Here is an 18504-nt window from a genome sequence, read left to right as displayed (position 1 = left end):
GACATTGGAGGCTGTGGTGGCATAGATCTGGGCTGCTGCTGGAGCTGTTGGTGGGAGTGACCATTGGCTCTTGAAAGGGGACATCCGTCTCCTGTGTACCAGTCTCTGCCCCTCCCTCCCTAGGGCTTCTGGCTTACAGCCCAGGTCATTCATTGCTGACCATTATGCTGACATTGTGGCTGCTTTTGAGTATTTATTTATCTTTAGACAAGGTAATATTCTTGTCCGATACTGGCGCGGAAGGAAGGGGTATGCAGACAAAAGCAACCCAGGGGCTGGTATCCTGTGTGTCCCCTCCTGTGTGTCCCCCCAGGAGGCGTTTAATGGACGCCCCAGTGGTCGTGTGTCACACATACTTTCCACAGTCCTGCACCTCACGTTCTCACTTTGCAACATGTCCCCCGTGCTGGCTTCTAAAGGCGTCCTCGTGTTCCTGCCACATAGCTTGCCCGCAAGGATGAGCCGTAATTTATTTGAACAGTCCTTTATTTAGAATGTACCCAACCTGTTCCTCTTACAAGCCCTACAGCAGTGAACCCTGTCTGTGTCAGTATATGAAGAATCTGCAGGCTGTAGAGGTAGAAATTCTGGTCCATAGGTAAGTGCCTTTGTAATCTTCACTGATGTAAGCCCAATGTCTTTAGAAAGACAGTGGCCACAGGGGGCAGGGGCCGGCTCCCCACAGAAATGCCATCACACCCTGCACTTGGCTCACCCGAGCTGGGGTTATGGGATCACGGTGGCCTCCTAGTTTGAGCATCTGTTCATGAGTGAACCACTTGTGGTTTTCTTTGTTTTGTTTTGTTTGCCAGTCCTGGGCTTGAGCTCAGGGCCTGAGCACTGTCCTTGGACTTTCTCAAGGCTAGAGCTCTACCACTTGAGCCTCAGCACCACTTCTGGCTTTTTGCTATGTATGTGGTACCGAGGAATCGAACCCGGGTCTTCGTGCATGCTAGGCAAGCACTATACCACTAGGCCAAACTCCCGGCCCACCACTTGATTTTTCTTTGAATAATCTACTTCCATGGTACTTTGTTTTTCCAATTGGGTAGTATTTGTCTTTTACTGATGTGGAGGCACTGTTTGTATTAATGGAATTTAGATCTCTGTCATGAATTGCATAGGTTTTCCCCACTTTGTTTGCTTGTCCTTTGGTTCTGCCATTGGAGGAATTTTATTTGGTGAGATTTTTCAGTATTTCTTTTATGGCCTTTGGATTTTTTTGCACCATACTTAAAAAGTATTTCCTAAGGCTGAGATTTTGTTTAACTGTTTACGATTTTTTAAAGTTTTTTATTGTTATTATAAAGGTGGTGTACAGAGGAGTTATAGTTACATAAGTCAGGTAAAGAGAACATTTTTTTTTGGACGGTGTCACCCCTTCCCTTGCTCTTTTGCTTAAGGAAAAAAAAATTTCCTAGAGTTTTTTTCAGTTCTCTTTATTTTTTATTTCTATTTTTTGGGCCAGTCTTGGGCCTTGAACTCAGGATGTGGGCACTGTCCTTGGGCTTTCTCAAGGCTAGAGCTCTACCACTTGAGCCATTTCTGGCTTTTTTTCTATGTATGTGGGTCTTTGTGCATGCTAGGCAAGCATTCTACCACTAGGCCAAACTCCCAGCCCTCTTTATAGTTTTTTTGTTTTTTGTTTTTTTGCCAGTTGTGGGGCTTGAACTCAGGGCCTGGGTACTGTCCTTGGGCTTTTCTCAAGGTTAGAGCTTTACCCTTGAGCCACAACATCACTTCTAATTTTTTTCTATGTATGTGGTGCCAAGGAATTGAATCCAGGTCTTTGTGCATGCTAGGCAAGCACTCTACCACTAGGCCAAACTCCCGGCCCCCCTCTTTATAGTTTTTAAAAATACATATGAGGGCCTGGAGTTTGGCCTAGTGGTTAAAGTGCTTGCCTAGCATGCACGAATACCCGGGTTCGATTCCTGGTACCACATACATAGAAAAAAGCTGGAAGTGGTGCTGAGGCTCAAGTGGTAGAGCTCTAGCCTTGAGAAAGCCCAAGGACAGTGCTCAGGCCCTGAGCTCAAGCCCAGGACTGGCAAAAAAAAAAAAAAAAAACACACACACATATGATCTATATATTTCTCAAGGTTTTTCCAGTTTTTCATGTACCTCAAAACTATGATGTGAGTTTTGTAATTTTTCTGGCATACAGTGTGAGGTTGACCTGGAACTTCACGTTCTCCTGCCTCTGCTTCCTGAGTGTGTGATTACAGGCATGGGCTGCACATCTTACCCTGTTTCCATTATTGTAGTGTTATAATGTTTAGAAAATGTAATGACTTTGAGTTATAATTTATATACAGTAACTCATTACAAGTATTAGTAATTCAGCCATTTATAGTAGATTCACAAATAGTACAACTGTCACTACACCCAGGTTTTCTATTTTCTTACCTTTCGCCCAGGCCTCATGATTTTGCTTGGCTTTTTTTCTTGGCAGGCACTTTTCCACTGAAGCCATGCCCCTAGCCAATCTTTTTTCTGTTGATTGTGGGACTTGAACTCTGGGCCTGGGTACAGTTCCTGAGTTCTTTAGCTCAAAGCTAGCGCTCTACCATGAGCCACATTGCCACTTCTGTTTTTCTGGGGGTGAACTGGAGATAAGAATCTCACGGACATTCCTGCCTGAGCTGGCTTTGAACCACCATCCTCAGATCTCAGCTCCTGAGTTTCTAGGATTACAGGCATGGGCCCAACAGCCCAGATCTTTGCTAGTGTGTTGGGGATAGAGTCTCTTGGACTTTGTACCCAGGCTGGTCTCAAACCATGATTGTCTAGATCTCAGCATCCTGAGTAGCATGAGCCACTGACACCCAGCACTACAGTCAATTTTAACAAGCAGCAGTCTGTATCCACTGACACAGACCCTCTTCGTAGATTCCTCACTTCTGAACTGCTGTCAGCGTATTGTTTAAGGGTCATTTGCATTGTACCATGTTTCTATACTGGATGGAGCTTTTTCCTTCCCCATCCCAAAATTTTCTTTGCTGCTTTTTTATCTTCACTATGGAATCAGCTTACCTAGATAAAACCAAAAATTCCATTTGTGCTTTTTTTTTTAATGATACTTGCATTACACTTATAGATGAATCTAGAATGTAGGAAGACATCTCAGTTTCTTTTTTTCTTTTTGTGCTGGTCCTGGGGTTTGAGCTTAGGGCTTGAGTATTGTTCTTAGCTTTTGTGCTAAAGGCTAGCCCTCTACCGCTTGAGCCACAGCTCTACTTCTGGCTTTTTGATGATTAGAGGATAAAAGTCTCATGGACTTCCTGCCCAGGTTGGCTTCGAACTGTGATCCTTAGATACCAGCCACCAGCTAGATTGCAGGCATGAGCATCAGAGCCTGGCTTTAGACTGCCTTGTGTGTCCCTTGGGACATCTTACCATTCATTTCCTTTTGTCTTGCATGTTTTGGGTTCAGTTCCCCTCCAGGTAGATGAGCTAGTTTTGATAAGTGTTTTCTTTTGTAAATGGAAGTTGTCCCTAGGAAGGCTATTAACTTCTGCCACCTCACTGAGTTTTTTTATTGTCTATAAATGGTTTTTTGATTTAGTCTCTTGGGTTTTCCAGTTATCACAGCAAAGGGTAATTTTCCATCCTACTTTGTTTTATACCTTAATTTTTTTCTTTTCTTTTTTTAAATAGAGTGGGCTACTGTCCTTGGAACAATGAAAATAATAGTGGTGATAATAGCTTCTAGATTTTTCCATTAAGGAAATGCTGGCTTTGGGGCAGGTGTTTTATTGGGTTACATAAGTCTCCATCTGTTCCTGTTTTATTAAGGAGGATGTTGACCTTGACCAAATTACTTTTCAGTGTTTATGAAAGTATGTTTTCTTTCTTGCAATCCTTTAATATGAGTGACAATAGATTCCTTTGTATTGAACCATCTTTGCTTTCCCGACTGAACCCCACTGAGACATAAGGCGGGATTTCCTGAATTGAATTTATTTTCCCTCCCTCCCTCCCTCCCTCCCTCCCTCCCTCCCTCCCTCCCTCCCTCCCTCCCTCCCTTCCTCCCTTCCTTCCTTCCTTCTCCAGTCCTGGGCTTGAGCTCAGGACTTGAGCTCAGGGCCTGAGCACTGTCCTTGAGCTTTCTCAAGGCTAGCATTCTACCACTTGAACCACTGTACCACTTCCAGCGCACGCGCACTCAGGTCTTGGAGTTTGAACTCAGGGCGTAGGTACTGTCCTTAAGCGTCTTTTTGCTCAAGGATAGTGCTCTACCACTTAAATTACAGTTCCACTTCTGAATTTTTAATAGTTAATTGGAGATAAGAGTCTCATGGACTTTTCCTGCCCAGGCTGATTTTGAACTTCAATTCTCAGATCTGAGATAGCACTTTGCTTGGTTGCTTCTCTCAGCCTCACCTGGCCTCCGCTGCTGCCAGCAGCCTGGATACCTCATTTGCTCAATCCTGTGTCGCAGCTACTTTGTGTTCCGCTGCACAAAGACCAACATTACCTCTGTGTCAGGGATGTTGAGGTTTCTAGTTTCTTGCCACTCACAAGTATCATGTGCTCACGTGTGTGTGTGGGGGGGGTGTGGGTGTGTGCACATGCAAGCATATCCATGTGTGCCAGCACACACTGGCTTGAACTTAGGGCCTGGGTGCTGTCCCAGAGGTTTTTTTTTTTTTCTTGCTCAAGGCTGGTATTCTATACCACTTGAGCCTCTACTTCTGGCATTCTGCTGGTTAATTGGGGATGAGAGTTTCAGACCGTCTGCCCACTCTGGCTTTGAATCCTAATATTCAGATCTCCGCTTTCTGGGTAGCTAAGGCTACAGGCCTGAGCACCTAGATCCTGACTCTGAGCATCTCGGTCCATGTGTATCTGTGCAGATTGTTCCAAGAGGGACTCACTGTTTCATGGGGCCTGTGTTGTTTCACTTTGGTGGCTCCTGTGCAGCTGTCATGGATGCCTGCCTTGCCCTCCACTGCCAGCTGGCTGGAGGTGGAGCTGGGTTTGATGACTGGGTCTGGACCTTCCTTCCTGCTCCACAGCTGGAACTGTAGAGTGCATGCGGCCACTACAGACCACCACCACCATCTCCTCCTCCTCTTCCTTCTCCTCCTCCTCCTCCTGCCACACAGATCCTTTCACATCTCTGCACTTATTGGAAAAGACACTGACTCCGCTTGTAATTGAAGAACACAGGAAAGAGGGAGGCAGGAAGGGAGATAAGCAAATTGAATCCGGCACTGCTGCCGGTCAGTGCCTGGACACCAAGCCAAGGGACTCCCACCCTTTCCATGATTATGTGATTCTTGGGTGATGGAGACCTTTTGTCCCACAGTGCCCCAGGCTGGTCCTCAGCTTCAGGCCATGCTGGTTTCCCCCAAGGCTGTGGACAAACATGATCTTGAATAAGTCACCTTTTGGAGTCTGTGTTCCCAGTTCTATAAGGAAAAAGTGTTGGCTGAAAGAGAGCAGTCCTGGCCATCTATGAGGATGTGAAAAGACTTGGCTGGGAGAGGTGGGGGAGAAAGAGGTTTTTGTGACTTGTGGGTATTATGCCTTTCTATGAGTCAAATCGCTGGGTCACAGAGTCACTGCTGAACTTTGAGCAAGTACCAAGCTGTAGCTCAGAGTGGCATACTATTTATTTTCCTACTGAAATTGAATTCTAGTTTCTTCACCCCTTCTGACGACAGCTGTTGCAGTGGTATGAAGTGGCATCTCATTGTGGTTTACCTTTGCACCTGCCTAATAGCTAGGGCTCACTAGCATCTTTTGAGTGGATGGTTGGGATCTGGGCATGGTCCCTGAACTTTTTTGCTCATAGTTGATGCTTTGAGCCACATTTTTCTGGCTTTTTGGTGGTTGGTGAAGGGTCTCACACACTAGGCTGGCTTTGAGCTATAATCTTCATATCTCAGCCTCTTGATTAGCTAGGATTACAGGCATGAACCACTGGCACCTAGCTTTCTTGGGGTGCCTGGTTATTTTGCAGGAGTTCCACCCTTGTAGCCCAGGCTGCCCTGGAACTTAGGAGGCTGAGGAAGGAGGCGCCCAAGTGTTGGGGTTACAGGCTGCTACCACCATGCCAGACTTCTGGGAATTGTTGCCTTAATTTGTTTCTTGATGTTTAATGTAAATGATGTGATTTTATATCCTGTGACCTTGTACAGCTGGTTTATTCTTGCATTTTTTTGTCATCCATGTCCTTCTTACTAATATGAATGTCTTTCTTTTCCTACTTGCCCTGGCATTTGAAGCTTTCCTCAGTTGGTTGAAAATTTGACATCTTTGTCTTATTTCTCATTATAGAAGCCATTCAGTCTTTGACTAGTACATAAAAATCAGCCGTAGATTGTTCGTGTTGTGTTGAATATTTTATCCTGAAAGGATCCAGAGGACAAAGGCTTTTTTGGTAGGGGGACACTGTCCATTGTTCTACTGATAAAGTCTGTGATGGTAATAGATTTTGGGGGAGGCAGGGTTTGTCTTAAGGCTTGGACTCTGGGCTTGGGTGCTGTCCCTGAACTTGGTAGTTCAAAGCTAGCACTCTTACCACTTGAGCCAGACCCCCATTTCCCCTTTGCTAGTGATTAATTGGAATAGAGTCTCACTGAGTTTAGTGCCCTGGCTGGTTTTGAACCACGATCCTCAGCTCTCAGCCTCCTGAGTTGCTAGGATTACAGAAGTGAATCACCATGCCTGGCTGATTGATATATATATCAATTTTTTTTAATATGGCAAGTCAACCTTGTGTTCCTTAGAACACAAGTCCCTTGTGGTCATACTCTAGACCTTTTTGTCACTGGATTTGGTTTGCTGGTATTTTCTTGATTTTTTTTCCCCCTTGTTTTGCAGTGTTTGTATAGGGGAGAAATATCTTTAGTTTTGTTACAGGGTAATGATACTAACCTTACAGCATCACTTTACAGCTATTCCCTCTTTATGGTGTTTAGGAAGCCCTAGTGTTATTTCAATGCTTGACAGAATCCTGGCTGGAGCTTTGCATTGTGGGTAATATTTCAATTAATAACTTGTCTTTTGTTATGAGTCTATTTTATTCAGATTTGGATAGTTTATGCCTAGGAATTTGTCCATTTCATCTAAGTATGATATACAGTTTAAAGCTGAAGTAAATGGGCCAGTTGGGGAGTTAATGGTGGCTCATACCTGTAATCCTAGTTACTTAGAAGACCGAGATCAGAAGATCAAGTTTTGAATCCAGCCCGGGGAAAAGAGTCTTAAGAAACCCCTGGCATGATCCCTGTCCCCAGAGAAACCACAGCCTTGCCTGCCTTTTCTAACTCAGAAAGAGCCAGAAGCAAGGAGGCCAGACTTTTCCTGAGCCATCTGGCTTGCATTCTCTCATTTTATCTTAGCCTTCTTCCCCTGGAACCAGGCCACAGAGCCATGTGCCCCAGCTGGTAACGGGGCCCTGGCTTCATACCAGCCCTAGCCCTCCTCTCCGCTCCCGAGGTCAGGGGTTAGGGTAGGTCTGGGTCCCTCGGGTGGCTAGCAAGTTGCTGCTGCTCCTATGTCCCTCCTGTCGGAGGCCCTGCCCACAGCCCTCCCTCCCCCCTCCCAGCGACCTCATTAGGGATTCTGCCTGTGCCACCAGCTAATTAGTGTCACGTTAATTGAGCATTCAGAAGGCTGCCACCTCCAAGGGCGGAGTGTCACAGTGAAGGGGAATGCAGATGTGGGCTGTTCTTCCCTGGGGGCTGGTATTGGGTCCTGCAAGGGACCCTTCTGTTCTGAGAGAGCCCCCATACTTCTTGCTACCCCGACATAATGACTTCTAGGATTTGAGGAAGGAGACAGAAGAAAACATATCTCCCCAAATGACTCCTGTGAGCCTAGCATGCCCTCATTCTCCACACCCATGGTGCCCCTTTCTATACCCAGAAACCTGGGGTTGTGGGCACCACCTCTCCAAGGGTGACTATGGGGTCCTGGTGCTGCAAAGCCATCTGGAAGAGGCCAGCAGACACCAGGCTCCAGTTCCAAATCTGCTGCTTGCCACGCCCAGCACCAGGACGTGGGGCAGATGGCAGCCCTCACTCAGCCTGCTCATCTAACCACTAGCCAGCCACAGCCTGGCCTTGCAGGATGAGGGTGTCCCCGCTGCCTCTGTGTACTACCCAGTCACCTGACTGCACCCCCCCCTCAGATGCTGGGGTCCCCATAGAGGCCCCCACCCCTCCTTGGTGAGCAAGGACTGCAATGCTTGCTGCGCCACAAAGCTCAGGAAGAGTCCTGCTGAAGGCACCCACAGTCAAGGTCAGCCTGCAACCTGACTCTGGGTGAGTCTCAGCTTCTCACATCTGGTCTCTACAGAAGAGACCCCCCCCTCACCCCCCACACTGCTTCTAGAAGGCAGCTGTGGGCCCAGGGCCGCTCCTGGGTGTCCCTGAGGCAGCATTAAACCCCACTCAAAGGGCTGGTTTTAATTGGTTTAATATACTCGTTAATAACTACGTCTATTTAACGCACCTGTAAAAGGCCCATAACATTAACTTAATGGCAGCGACGATTTGCCCGGCACTTCTCGCCAGCCTTTAAATTTCCTGACAAGCCTTTAATGGGGGCTGCAGTGGATAGAGATGGATTGGGCCAGGGCCGTGTGGGGAGGCAGGCCAGCTCCTGGAGTGGGAGCCCCGGGTGCCACACACCCGAGTCCTCCTTCTCCTTGGCCCATCTTAGCCCTGCCTGTGCAACCCTTGTAGGTACATGGTTAGGCCCTAGCTTTTTCTGTCGGTCCTGGGCCTTGAACTCTGGGCCTGGGCGCTGTCCCTGAGCTCTTCAGCTCCTGGCTAGCACTCTACCACTTGAGCCACAGTGCCACTTCTGGTTTTCTGGTGGTTCAGTGGCGATATGAGTCTCATGGACTTCCATGCCTGGGCTGGCTTTGAAGTGCAATCCTCAGATCTCAACCTCCTGAGTAGCTAGGATGACAGGTGTGAGCCACCCGCCCTTGGCTGGCCCTGGCTTTCTGACACCTTGTCCCCTGGATGTCTAGCCTCTTCTAGACCCAGCAGTTTCCACAAGGCTTGGAACTCTCACTCCCACGCCATTCCCGGAGCACCCATTGTGGGTTCTACACTTCTGTCTAGGTGTCAGGATGGTGAGGAAGGGCAGCGCCCCCCCCCAAAGGCTAGGAGACAAGTCACACCGCAGGGGGTGTGCCAGGGGCACCAGGAAGCTGCCTGTCCGGGGGACATGTCAGCTGAGGCCTAGGTTGAGAGCTCGTGTCTGGGTGGGTGTAAGATGGGTTCACCTAGCACGTGAGCACGCAGAGCACACAGTCTCCACCTGCAGCAGCCCAGCCCAGCCCGTAGGGCCAGCTTCCTGTCAGCGGGTCAGGCCGACTCACTGTCAGGCCAGTGTGCAGATGACCTGTGCTGGTAGACAACTCCTAAACCGGTGAGTGTGTGGTGGGCAAGGGCCGCCAGGTGTGCTGCTGGTGAGCAGCCGCTCTCAGGTGGATGTGCGGACTCAGACCTCCCCTCCCCCCCAGGTGCTACAGAGCTAAGGGAGCCCACACCACATAGAGCAGGCCCTGGGAGCCAGGGAGGGGGATGGAAGGGGCCTACCCCAGACTCCCTGCAGGGGACTCTGCAGGAGTGTGTGAACACCCTCTTCCATCCCAGCCCACTGTCCCCTTCACAGGGGGGCTCCTGCTGCCATCTAGACAAAGCTTTCTCCAGACTTGGTTCTATGGCATAAGGATGGAGAGAGACAGGGCGCCTAGGAACCTCCTCTCACCTAGCCTCCGCGTCCGCTGCCCCGGCGCCTCTGGGCTGCCCCACCTCTGATCCACCTTCTCTCACCCTCAGCACCTGCTCCCCTCTGCTCTCATTTTTCTTGGGCGCCCGCAGGGTTCCCTCTCCCCTTCTCCCTCTAGGCCAGATGGCCTCCCATTGACGGCTGGGTCCAAACTAGGCACCTTTCATCCCACTACTCACAGACCCTGCTCTTCCCGATCCAGACTCCAGCGTCAAGCAGCCATTTCCCTGCTCAGTGCCCGACAGGTGGTGGGAACGATGCCTCTGCTCTGTGGTAGCCCTGGGGTGGACATACATGCTCCCTCCGATGGAGTCACAGAGACACCTATGGGCCCTGAGAGCCACTGGTGTCATTTCCGCACAGTGGACACAAGACTGCTCTCTGTGGACACGTTTCCAAGCCATCACCCATGCTTCCAGCGTGGGATCTGCATGGCCCGCCTTCCCCTAAAGAAGGCAGACATTCTGGTGCTTTGCGTCTCTAAGACCTGGTGTGGTTGCGGCACTCTGAAGGGGCTGGGGGACGCTCTGCCCCCAGCATCAGGACGGGCAGAGTGTGTACCCAGCAGTACACATGCAAGGAGCCCCGGTTAGGTGGGCAAGGACGAGCCAGCAGCAGTGTGGCTTCTGCTGATCCACTGAAACCCTTGTGGGATGAGAAGTTGGGACGGATGGGAAGGGGCAGCATCCAGGCCGGACCCTGCACCACCTCCCCTGCCCTTTGTCCTCATCCTCAAGGAAGAAGTTGCCTACCTCCAGACACACCCTCCAGTCCACTGGAGCAGACAGGCTGTGGGCCATGCAGTGATCTTCAGGGACCAGGCAGAAGTCCAGGGGCTCCGGGCTCTGTGATCAGCCAGAGCCAGAGGGGCTGATGGCCCCCATGTTCCTCACATTTGGCACACACACTGGAAACCCTGAGCCCCGGGCTGCACAGGCTCGTGTCCCCGGGCCCTGCCAGCCCTGCCTGGGTTGGGGTGACAGTGGCCTGGAAGGCAGATAGAGGGTATCTGACCACTGCTCTACCATCTGTGCTTCTGTGCCGAGCTCCCTCTCCTCTGTGAATGGGAATCCATGGGCATTATCCAGCCTGGTAGCAGGTGACTCCAAACCCAGTGGCTCCACTCAGTCTCTCAGAAGGCTGTAGCCAGGGCTAGGCCTGTGACAATCTCCACCAGGCCTCTTCCCCAGAGCAAGGGACCCCCCAGAGTGAGCCAGGAGGACCCCCAGCCTCTTAGAACCAAGATATTTGGTCCTTGTGGTGTAGGTCCTAGGAGCCAAGAGTCGTTCTAAGCATGGATGCCTATGGCTGTGATACCTGCACTCACCATAAGAACGTAAGGAGGACTGCAGTCCAAGGACTACCCCAGGCAAAAGTATATGATCCAAAGGGCTGGGGCCGTGCTGGATTTGTAGCATAGGTGTTGAACTCAGGAGGCCAAGATAAGAATTGTGAGTTCTAGACAGCTTGTCTGTGAAGTGTGTTTGTGTCCCCTAAAAACAAAAAGATTGCTGGGCGAGCAGGTCTCAGAGACCAGATGCTGAATGCCATCACCCGATTTCTCACCCCTAAAGAGGAGGCTGGCCCACGCCTTAGTTATCCATACACACAGAGCCTGGCACCTGCTGGGCGGTCACCAAATGTCACTGCCACAAAAGCTGACTTCCCCCAAGGAACTCTGCTGACCAGATTGAGGTGACACCCTATTTTTTCGGTAGATGGGTAGAGACCTAGAGCAGATAGGCATCAGTTTCTTTCCTTCTCTTTAAGGTTTTAAACACCTAATTTATTCTATCCATTAGATAGATTTTGTAGATTTAATCATTTTCACAGTTGGTGGCTCATTGGCTACTCAAGATAAACTGGGAATGAAGTATAATGGCAGGGACAAATGCATTTTCACACCACAATGGCAGAACTTGCTTGGGAAGAGAGTTTAAGAGGACGAAAATACACAGAGATTTTTTTTCCCCCTCCCGGCAGGCGCTTTTGCTGAGTCTAGTAGGTTACCACAGCTAATTTCACCAGTTTTGTTCATCTGTAAAATTGCATAAAAGTGACATTTTTGTGCTCATTATAGCAACTGCTGATTTATGGCTGGCAAATGAAGAGCAGGCCCCTTTTTTGCGGGACTCTCCAAGCGGCGCTAAGTGCCCATGAAATTGCTTGTATAATGTAGTTTAAATCCAATCTCGGAGAAAGATTCCCCCGTTGGCCAAAGTGACATTTCCATTCTCCACACCAAGTTTATTCTAGGCCACTTAGGAGGGGGTTGCCCCAGGCAGGGGTCAGGGCCGGGCCCGCCCCGGGCTCGCCTGCCCAGTCCCGGTTAGGTCAGAAGGATGGAGGACACTGGCCCATCGGTTATGCAGTGTGCTCATGGCCGGGCACAGGGCTTCTCGTCCAGCTAGGCCTTGCTGATGTTAGGGGGTGTTCAGAGCATCGGGAATCCCACTGCCGCATGCACGCGTCCATTCCCGTGGTGACGCGCACACATTCCACACTGCCCAAGTCCACCCAAGGCTCTCCCACACCCCCTGGGCCCTCTCCACAAGCTGCTCTGGCACCTGCTCACAGCCCGTGTTACTTACAGCACCCTCTCCTGTCTGGCCACGCTCATTGTTGCAAATCAGCCTTGCCCCTCTCCTCCCCTCCCCCCCAGCAGCAAGATTCCCTAGAGGGTAGGGTGGGTTCCCCAGATCCTACGCCGCCCACACCTCCTTGTCACAGCATGGATCCCATCCAAACAGGCTGTGAGCCCACAGCAGGGGAGGAAGAGGAGGCTGGCAGAGGCCTGAGCCCTCTCCCCTTCCTCTGTGGGGAGGTCCCTGCCCCCAGTGGAGGGGGAAGCATCTACTCAAAGAGTCCGCGGCCTGGCCCCACAGCCACTCTAGCATGGCCACCCCCCTTCCCCTGAGGAAATGAGGTTGCGGAGTGACGTCTCCCCCAGCACTCCACGGGCTGGGAAATGGAGGCTCTGCCACCCTCTGTCGATGGGAGGAAGAAAGCGCTGGGCAGCGGGGGTGTACGGCCACCAGGGCAGGGGTAACCTGTGCCTCTGTCCCTGCAGGCGAGTCGGTGGCCAGCTCCATGCACTCCTCTCGCTACCCAAGTCCAGCCGAGCTGGATGCCTATGCGGAGAAGGTGGCCAACAGCCCGCTGTCCATCAAGATCTTCCCCACCAACATCCGGGTGCCGCAGCACAAGCACCTGAGCCGCACGGTCAACGGCTATGACACGAGCGCCCAGCGCTACAGCCCCTACCCGCAGCACGCGGCTGGCTACCAGGGCCTGCTGGCCATCGTCAAAGCCGCTGTCTCCTCCTCCGGCACGGCAGCGCCCTCCGGGCCCACCAAAAGCGTCCTCAAGAACGCCGAGGGCAAGAGGACCAAGCTGTCGCCGGCCACCGTGCAGGTGGGCATCGCTCCCTATCCAGCGCCCAGCACTCTGGGGTCCCTGGCCTATTCAAAGCCACCTGAAGCCCCTGCCCCACCACCCAACCTGCCTGCAGCCGCCACTGCCACCTCCATCATCCCCCTGCCCGGCCGAGGCCTGCCGCTGCCGCCTTCCAACCTGCCCTCCATCCACAGCATCCTCTACCAGCTCAACCAGCAGTGCCAGGCCCCAGGTGCTGCACCCACCACCTGCCAGGGCGTGGCTGTGCCCCACCCCAGCCCCGCCAAGCACGGCCCCATGCCCAGCTTCCCCAGCATGGCTTATACGGCCACAGCTGGGCTGCCCGACTGCCGGAAAGGAGCCGAGCTAGGCCAGGGGGCCACGCCAGCCCTGACGCTGGCTGGGGCCAAGCCTGCAGGGTACACAGACAGCGGCCTGGATTACCTGCTGTGGCCCCAAAAGCCCCCTCCGCCCCCTCCCCAGCCACTGCGTGCCTATGGTGGGAGCACGGTGGCCAGCAAGTCCCCTGAGGCCTGCGGAGGGCGGGGCTACGAGCGGGCCGGAGGATCACCTCTCAACTGCGGCGTGGTGCTGCCACCCAGCTTCACCGTGGGCCAGTACTTCGCAGCCCCCTGGAACAGCGTGCTGGTGACGCCCACCAGCGACTGCTACAACCCCGCCGCAGCCGTGGCGGTAACTGAGCTGGGCTCTGGGGTGGCCACGCTCGCAGGCCTGCCCAGCAAGAGTGTGTGCAACACGTCGGTGCTGAGCAGCAGCCTGCAGTCCCTGGAGTATCTCATCAACGACATCCGGCCACCCTGCATCAAGGAGCAGATGCTGGGCAAGGGCTACGAGACCGTGGCCGTGCCGCGGCTGCTCGACCACCAGCACGCCCACATCCGCCTGCCTGTCTACAGATAAGGCTGCCCAGAGCCCGCACGGATGCACAGGCAGGGTGCCAGGCCACAGAATGGGGGGGCAGCTCCCGGGGCACCCAGCCCCAGCCTGTGCCCGTGGATACCCCGGGGAAACTGGGCTGGCTGTCACGGTGGTGGGATACAGAGGGGCCTCCCCGCCCCGACGGCTGCCTGGACCTGGAGGGCCTAGACACAGCCCATGTCGGGGGCCGGGGGATGCCACGCAGCCACAGGAGCGCCTCTTCCTGGGTCTAGGGTGGATGTCAGGGTGAGAGTCGCACTGGAATTCCCCTTCACACCCCTTGTCTCTTGGGGTCATCTACCCCCAACCAATCCAGGTGAAGACCACTGTCCCCAGTGACACCCCAGACTTCCAGGGCCCTGGTACCTTCTCAGACTCTCCCTTTCCTAACAGAGTCATCCCCGGACCAGCACCTTCCCTTCCCTCCTCCTCTCTCTCCCTCCTCCAGGGCTGCTGGCACAGTTGTGCAGGCAGTGCAGTGCACAAGGGCATGCTGTCTGAGGAGACGCCGCGTATATCCTAGACTTGTATATTTATTACAATTTTCCGCATCTTGAGGAAGGGGCACCATTTTCCTACTCGCACAACGCCACCAGGGGCTGGCAGTGGGCTTGCAAACAGACCCAGAGGTCTCCAGTATATATGTGGGGAGGGGAGGTCTCAGAGGAGTCAGTGAGGGGATGAGACCCAGTCCAACCAGTCACCCCACGAAGCCTGGCCCCTATTGGCATGGGGAGAAGTGGGGGTCCCCCTGCAGATGCCCTGGCCCCACCCCCTGGCGCTCCAGAAGCGGTACTGTATCTCTCCAAGGCCTGTTCCAGCACTAAGTGCATTTACAAATCTGAGAATGTTTTTTATACTAAAATTGACCATTATATTCTACTGTGAGAAGTGCAGTCTGCACTATATTGTTTTAAAAAGAGAAAGAAAAAAAAAGGAAAACACAGATGGTGTCTCAGCTGTCTGCTTGCTTTTGCAGCTCTTGTTTTCATTCTTGCTCCTTCCCATCTGCCCTCCCTCCTTCCCTTCCCCTCTCCCGCCCTCTGGGACACAGGGAGCCACCCTCCACCCCCCTCCCCACACACACATAGCCTGGCCTGCAGGGCACAGGCTGGCAGCTGGGACTCCCCTGCCACACCCAGCACATCACTTCCCTCCCGTGCACCTGTCTTGTCAGGTGCCAGGGTCAGGCCATCTTCCCAGCCAGCCCGAGGCTGCTAGGCCGGACCCATGTGCATGCGCACCACCTGCCCTGGGACGTGCAGCGTTTGCCAAGTCCCAACTGCAGAGCGCTAGCCTAAGGCCATTAGCAAGAAGCCAAGGCTCAGAGACAGGAAGTGACCAGCCCAGCATTGCCCAGCCAGGCCAGGTTCCAGCTCCACAGCGGGGAATCTTCCCTCGGGTTCCCTCCCTGCCTTTGCTCCTCAAAGCCCAACACCCAAACCAGGAAAAGCTCAAGACCCTCGCCCCACCCACCACCCGCACCCCCTGCCCTCAACCCTGCCTCATCGGCTGCCATGGGGAGTGGGGACCCAGGTCCCTGAGCTCAGCAGCACACACAGCCAGTCCAGAAGAGGCAGTGGCTGGGCTTGGGGGAGAGGGGGGGGCTGAGTTCACACACCCAGCACACCAGCCTGGCCCCAAAGCTTGGCCCTGCCCTGGCAGGCCCTGAGGGCTGTCATAAACATGCAATTGGCACAGACAGCAGTGGCTTGAGGCTCAAGACTGCATTACCCAGGAAGGAATGGAAGCTGCCCCCCCTCACAGCCAGGACCTGGGACCTCAGCACCCGCACAGCGCAGGAAAGAGCTAGACTAGAAGCCATCTGTGCTGCTACCTCTGGTGATGCAGGGAGGCTAGCGCCGGAGTGGGGCAAAGGCCCATGAACTGGGCTGGTGGTGCCCTTGGTCCCCTGCCAACCCTGCCCACACTGGGACAGTTGCAGGGGACGGGAGGTCACTCCGGGCAGGGAGGTGTGGACACGGGGACTGCCTGCCATCTGTCCTCTGCAGGATGGGCCTGTGCTAGCCCCAGCTGTGGTTCTAGCTGTGGTTCTGCCCTTCCTGGGCACAGACTTGCAGCATGCCCTGGCCTCAGGCTCTGTTTCCTTCTTTTAAGGGATGCCCACCTGATCTCGGCACCCTCTTGCGTAGCCATAACCCTGCCTGTATTTCCAGTCATCTATTGTTTTTGGTGTCACTTGGGTCCCATACATTTCAACATGAACGAGGTATGTCTCCAGGCCATTTGTTTTTGAGGTAAGGTCTAACCTTGCCCAGACTGGCCTCAAACCCGTGATCTTCCTGTCCTCACCTTCCGAGAGGCCAGGATTACAGGTGTGTAATACTGAGCCCAGCCATCCATCACACCAACAGGGGCAGAACAGGTAACAAAAGCAACACCCTTGCTACCATTTCCAGCAGCCCTCAGCTACTGTCAGCAAAGCACACATCACGGCCCTAAAACTCCTTCATTGTTCCAGCCACATGGCACAAAACAGAGTGCATTCCACAAGCCAGGGGAGGCCACGGGGCCCACGATGTGGACAATCACTTTGCCCAGAACAGAGAAGCAGCTGGAAGAGAACAGACTCATCTGATTCTGTCTGAGCCCAGAACTGCCATGTTTAGAGAAAACATTCAGCCACTTCCCACCCCTAAAGCGCAGCCTATTTAACTCCAGAACCTTCACCAGGTTTCCGGGTGGGCTTGGTTGTCATGATTTCGGGCGGGGTGAAGGCTGAGCCTAGCAGCCACCTCAGCCTGGCCTTCCACCTACCCTGTCCCCAATAAGAATCCTCTTCCCTACAAATTGTCATGGGCCCCCTGTCCAACAGCGTAGCCATGAGTGCAGCACCCAGCTACCGTACCGGATCTGCTCATTCCGCAGGGATCACAGCTGAGGAAATCCAGGCTGCGGCTGTGCTGTTGACCAACACTTACCTGTCCAGGTGGCTTTGATTACTTGACTCATGTCCCTCCCCGCTTTCGATCATCCCCTTAGGAAGCTGAGACAGGCTGGCACAAGTTCACCTCCTGAACTTAACCTTGAAGCAGCAACGGGGCCTCTGAACTCCTGAGTTCAGTTCCTGGCCCTGCAGCTTGACCATCAAGCCAGTACCCACGTGCTCTGCATCCTGGGGCCAGCCTTCCTGCACTGCGCCTGCGCCTAGAGCCTACTAAGGGGCCCACGGCCAGGCCAGCCCCAGCACCACTTCTGGCTTTATCTGTGTATGTGGTACCAGGGGCTTCGTGCATGCTAGACAGGCACTCTACCACTAGGCCATGCTCCCGGCCCTTACTGAGAATTTTGTATCAGCCGAAAATGTTGGAAACACCTGAATGGTCCTTGGCAGAAAAATGACACTGAGCTTAAGTCATCAGCTCAGTAGAGGGTGGCTTGAGTGCCAGGGAGGAGTGGAGAAAACTGCCCTGGCAGGCACTGGCAGCTCATCATCCTTAGCTCACTCAGGAGGCTGAGACCTTAAGATCCCCCTTCAAAGCCAGCCCAGGCAGGCAAGTCCACTCTATGGCCAGTGAACCAGCAAAATGCCAGAAGTGGAGGTGTGGCTCGGGTGGTAAAGTACCTTGAACACAAAAGCTAAGGGACAACACCCGGACCCTGAGTTCAAGCGCCAGCACCTGCACAAACAACAGCCACTCTCCCAGCCTAGCCACTCACAGCCCGACTCGCGCTCTGCTCCCTGGGGTTCAGATCTCCAGGGCCCACACCTGTCCTGTCCTCTGACTACCACTTTCTCTTCCTCCCTCCGTGTCCTGTCTCAGTAGCTTAACATAAAACTCTCCCCACTGTCCCCAGTGACATTGGATTCCTCAAAGATAAAGGCAGGAGGAGCTTGATTCTCACATAAATCCCTTTGCTGGGAAGCCAAAAATTACTCACAGCGTGAGGCCTGGCGTACTAACTCCCAGTGCACACCGCCGGGGCCCGCCCTCGTGCTCCCCAAGGCAAGGTGCCCCGCTGCCTCGACATGATCACACTGGAAAATGTCACGAGTGTGCATTCCGAGGAGACAAACGGTGTGGTTGAATACAGCTTTTGATTAAATAAAATCCCCAGCATTCATGTAAAACAATAATAACAGCTAATAATAACAGAGCATGTAATAATGAACCATTCATAGACATAAGAGGTAATTGTTCAATTAAGAGCCGAGAGTTCCTGAGACTGTCTTTTCTGATGGGATCCTTTGTTTAGGCCTCGGGTAGCACTAATTATTTCCCAGTAGTGCTTTAAACTTGGGAGGAAAAAAAGCCCTCCTGTCAAAGATGACATACAAGTGCTTTATCATTAAATACACGTATGCGCACATAATAAGAAACCCTTACTGAAATGAAGTTAAGGGCCTATTCACAGGGGGCCGGGGGACTTAGTAACTGGTAGATG

At 52.8% G+C, this 18504-nt stretch overlaps 1 protein-coding gene across 1 annotated transcript in view; it reads left to right on the top strand.

The window, feature by feature from the left end:
- The window catches only part of Fam222a (family with sequence similarity 222 member A), a 41179-nt gene extending 26068 nt beyond the window's left edge, over positions 1-15111 (top strand). The window contains exon 3 of the mRNA XM_090320301.1: positions 12833-15111. Coding sequence (XP_090176427.1) covers positions 12833-14079 — 1247 coding nt within the window. The 3' untranslated portion in view covers positions 14080-15111. The remainder of the gene's footprint in view (positions 1-12832) is intronic.
- The last annotated feature ends 3393 nt before the right edge of the window (positions 15112-18504 follow it).

This window comes from Megascapheus bottae, chromosome 28 (genome assembly GCF_031878675.1).
Source record: "Megascapheus bottae isolate mThoBot1 chromosome 28, mThoBot2.hap1, whole genome shotgun sequence".
NCBI lineage: Eukaryota > Metazoa > Chordata > Mammalia > Rodentia > Geomyidae > Megascapheus > Megascapheus bottae.
The sequence above is the reverse complement of the archived record's forward strand: the minus strand, read 5'-3'. Positions and strand labels throughout refer to the sequence as shown.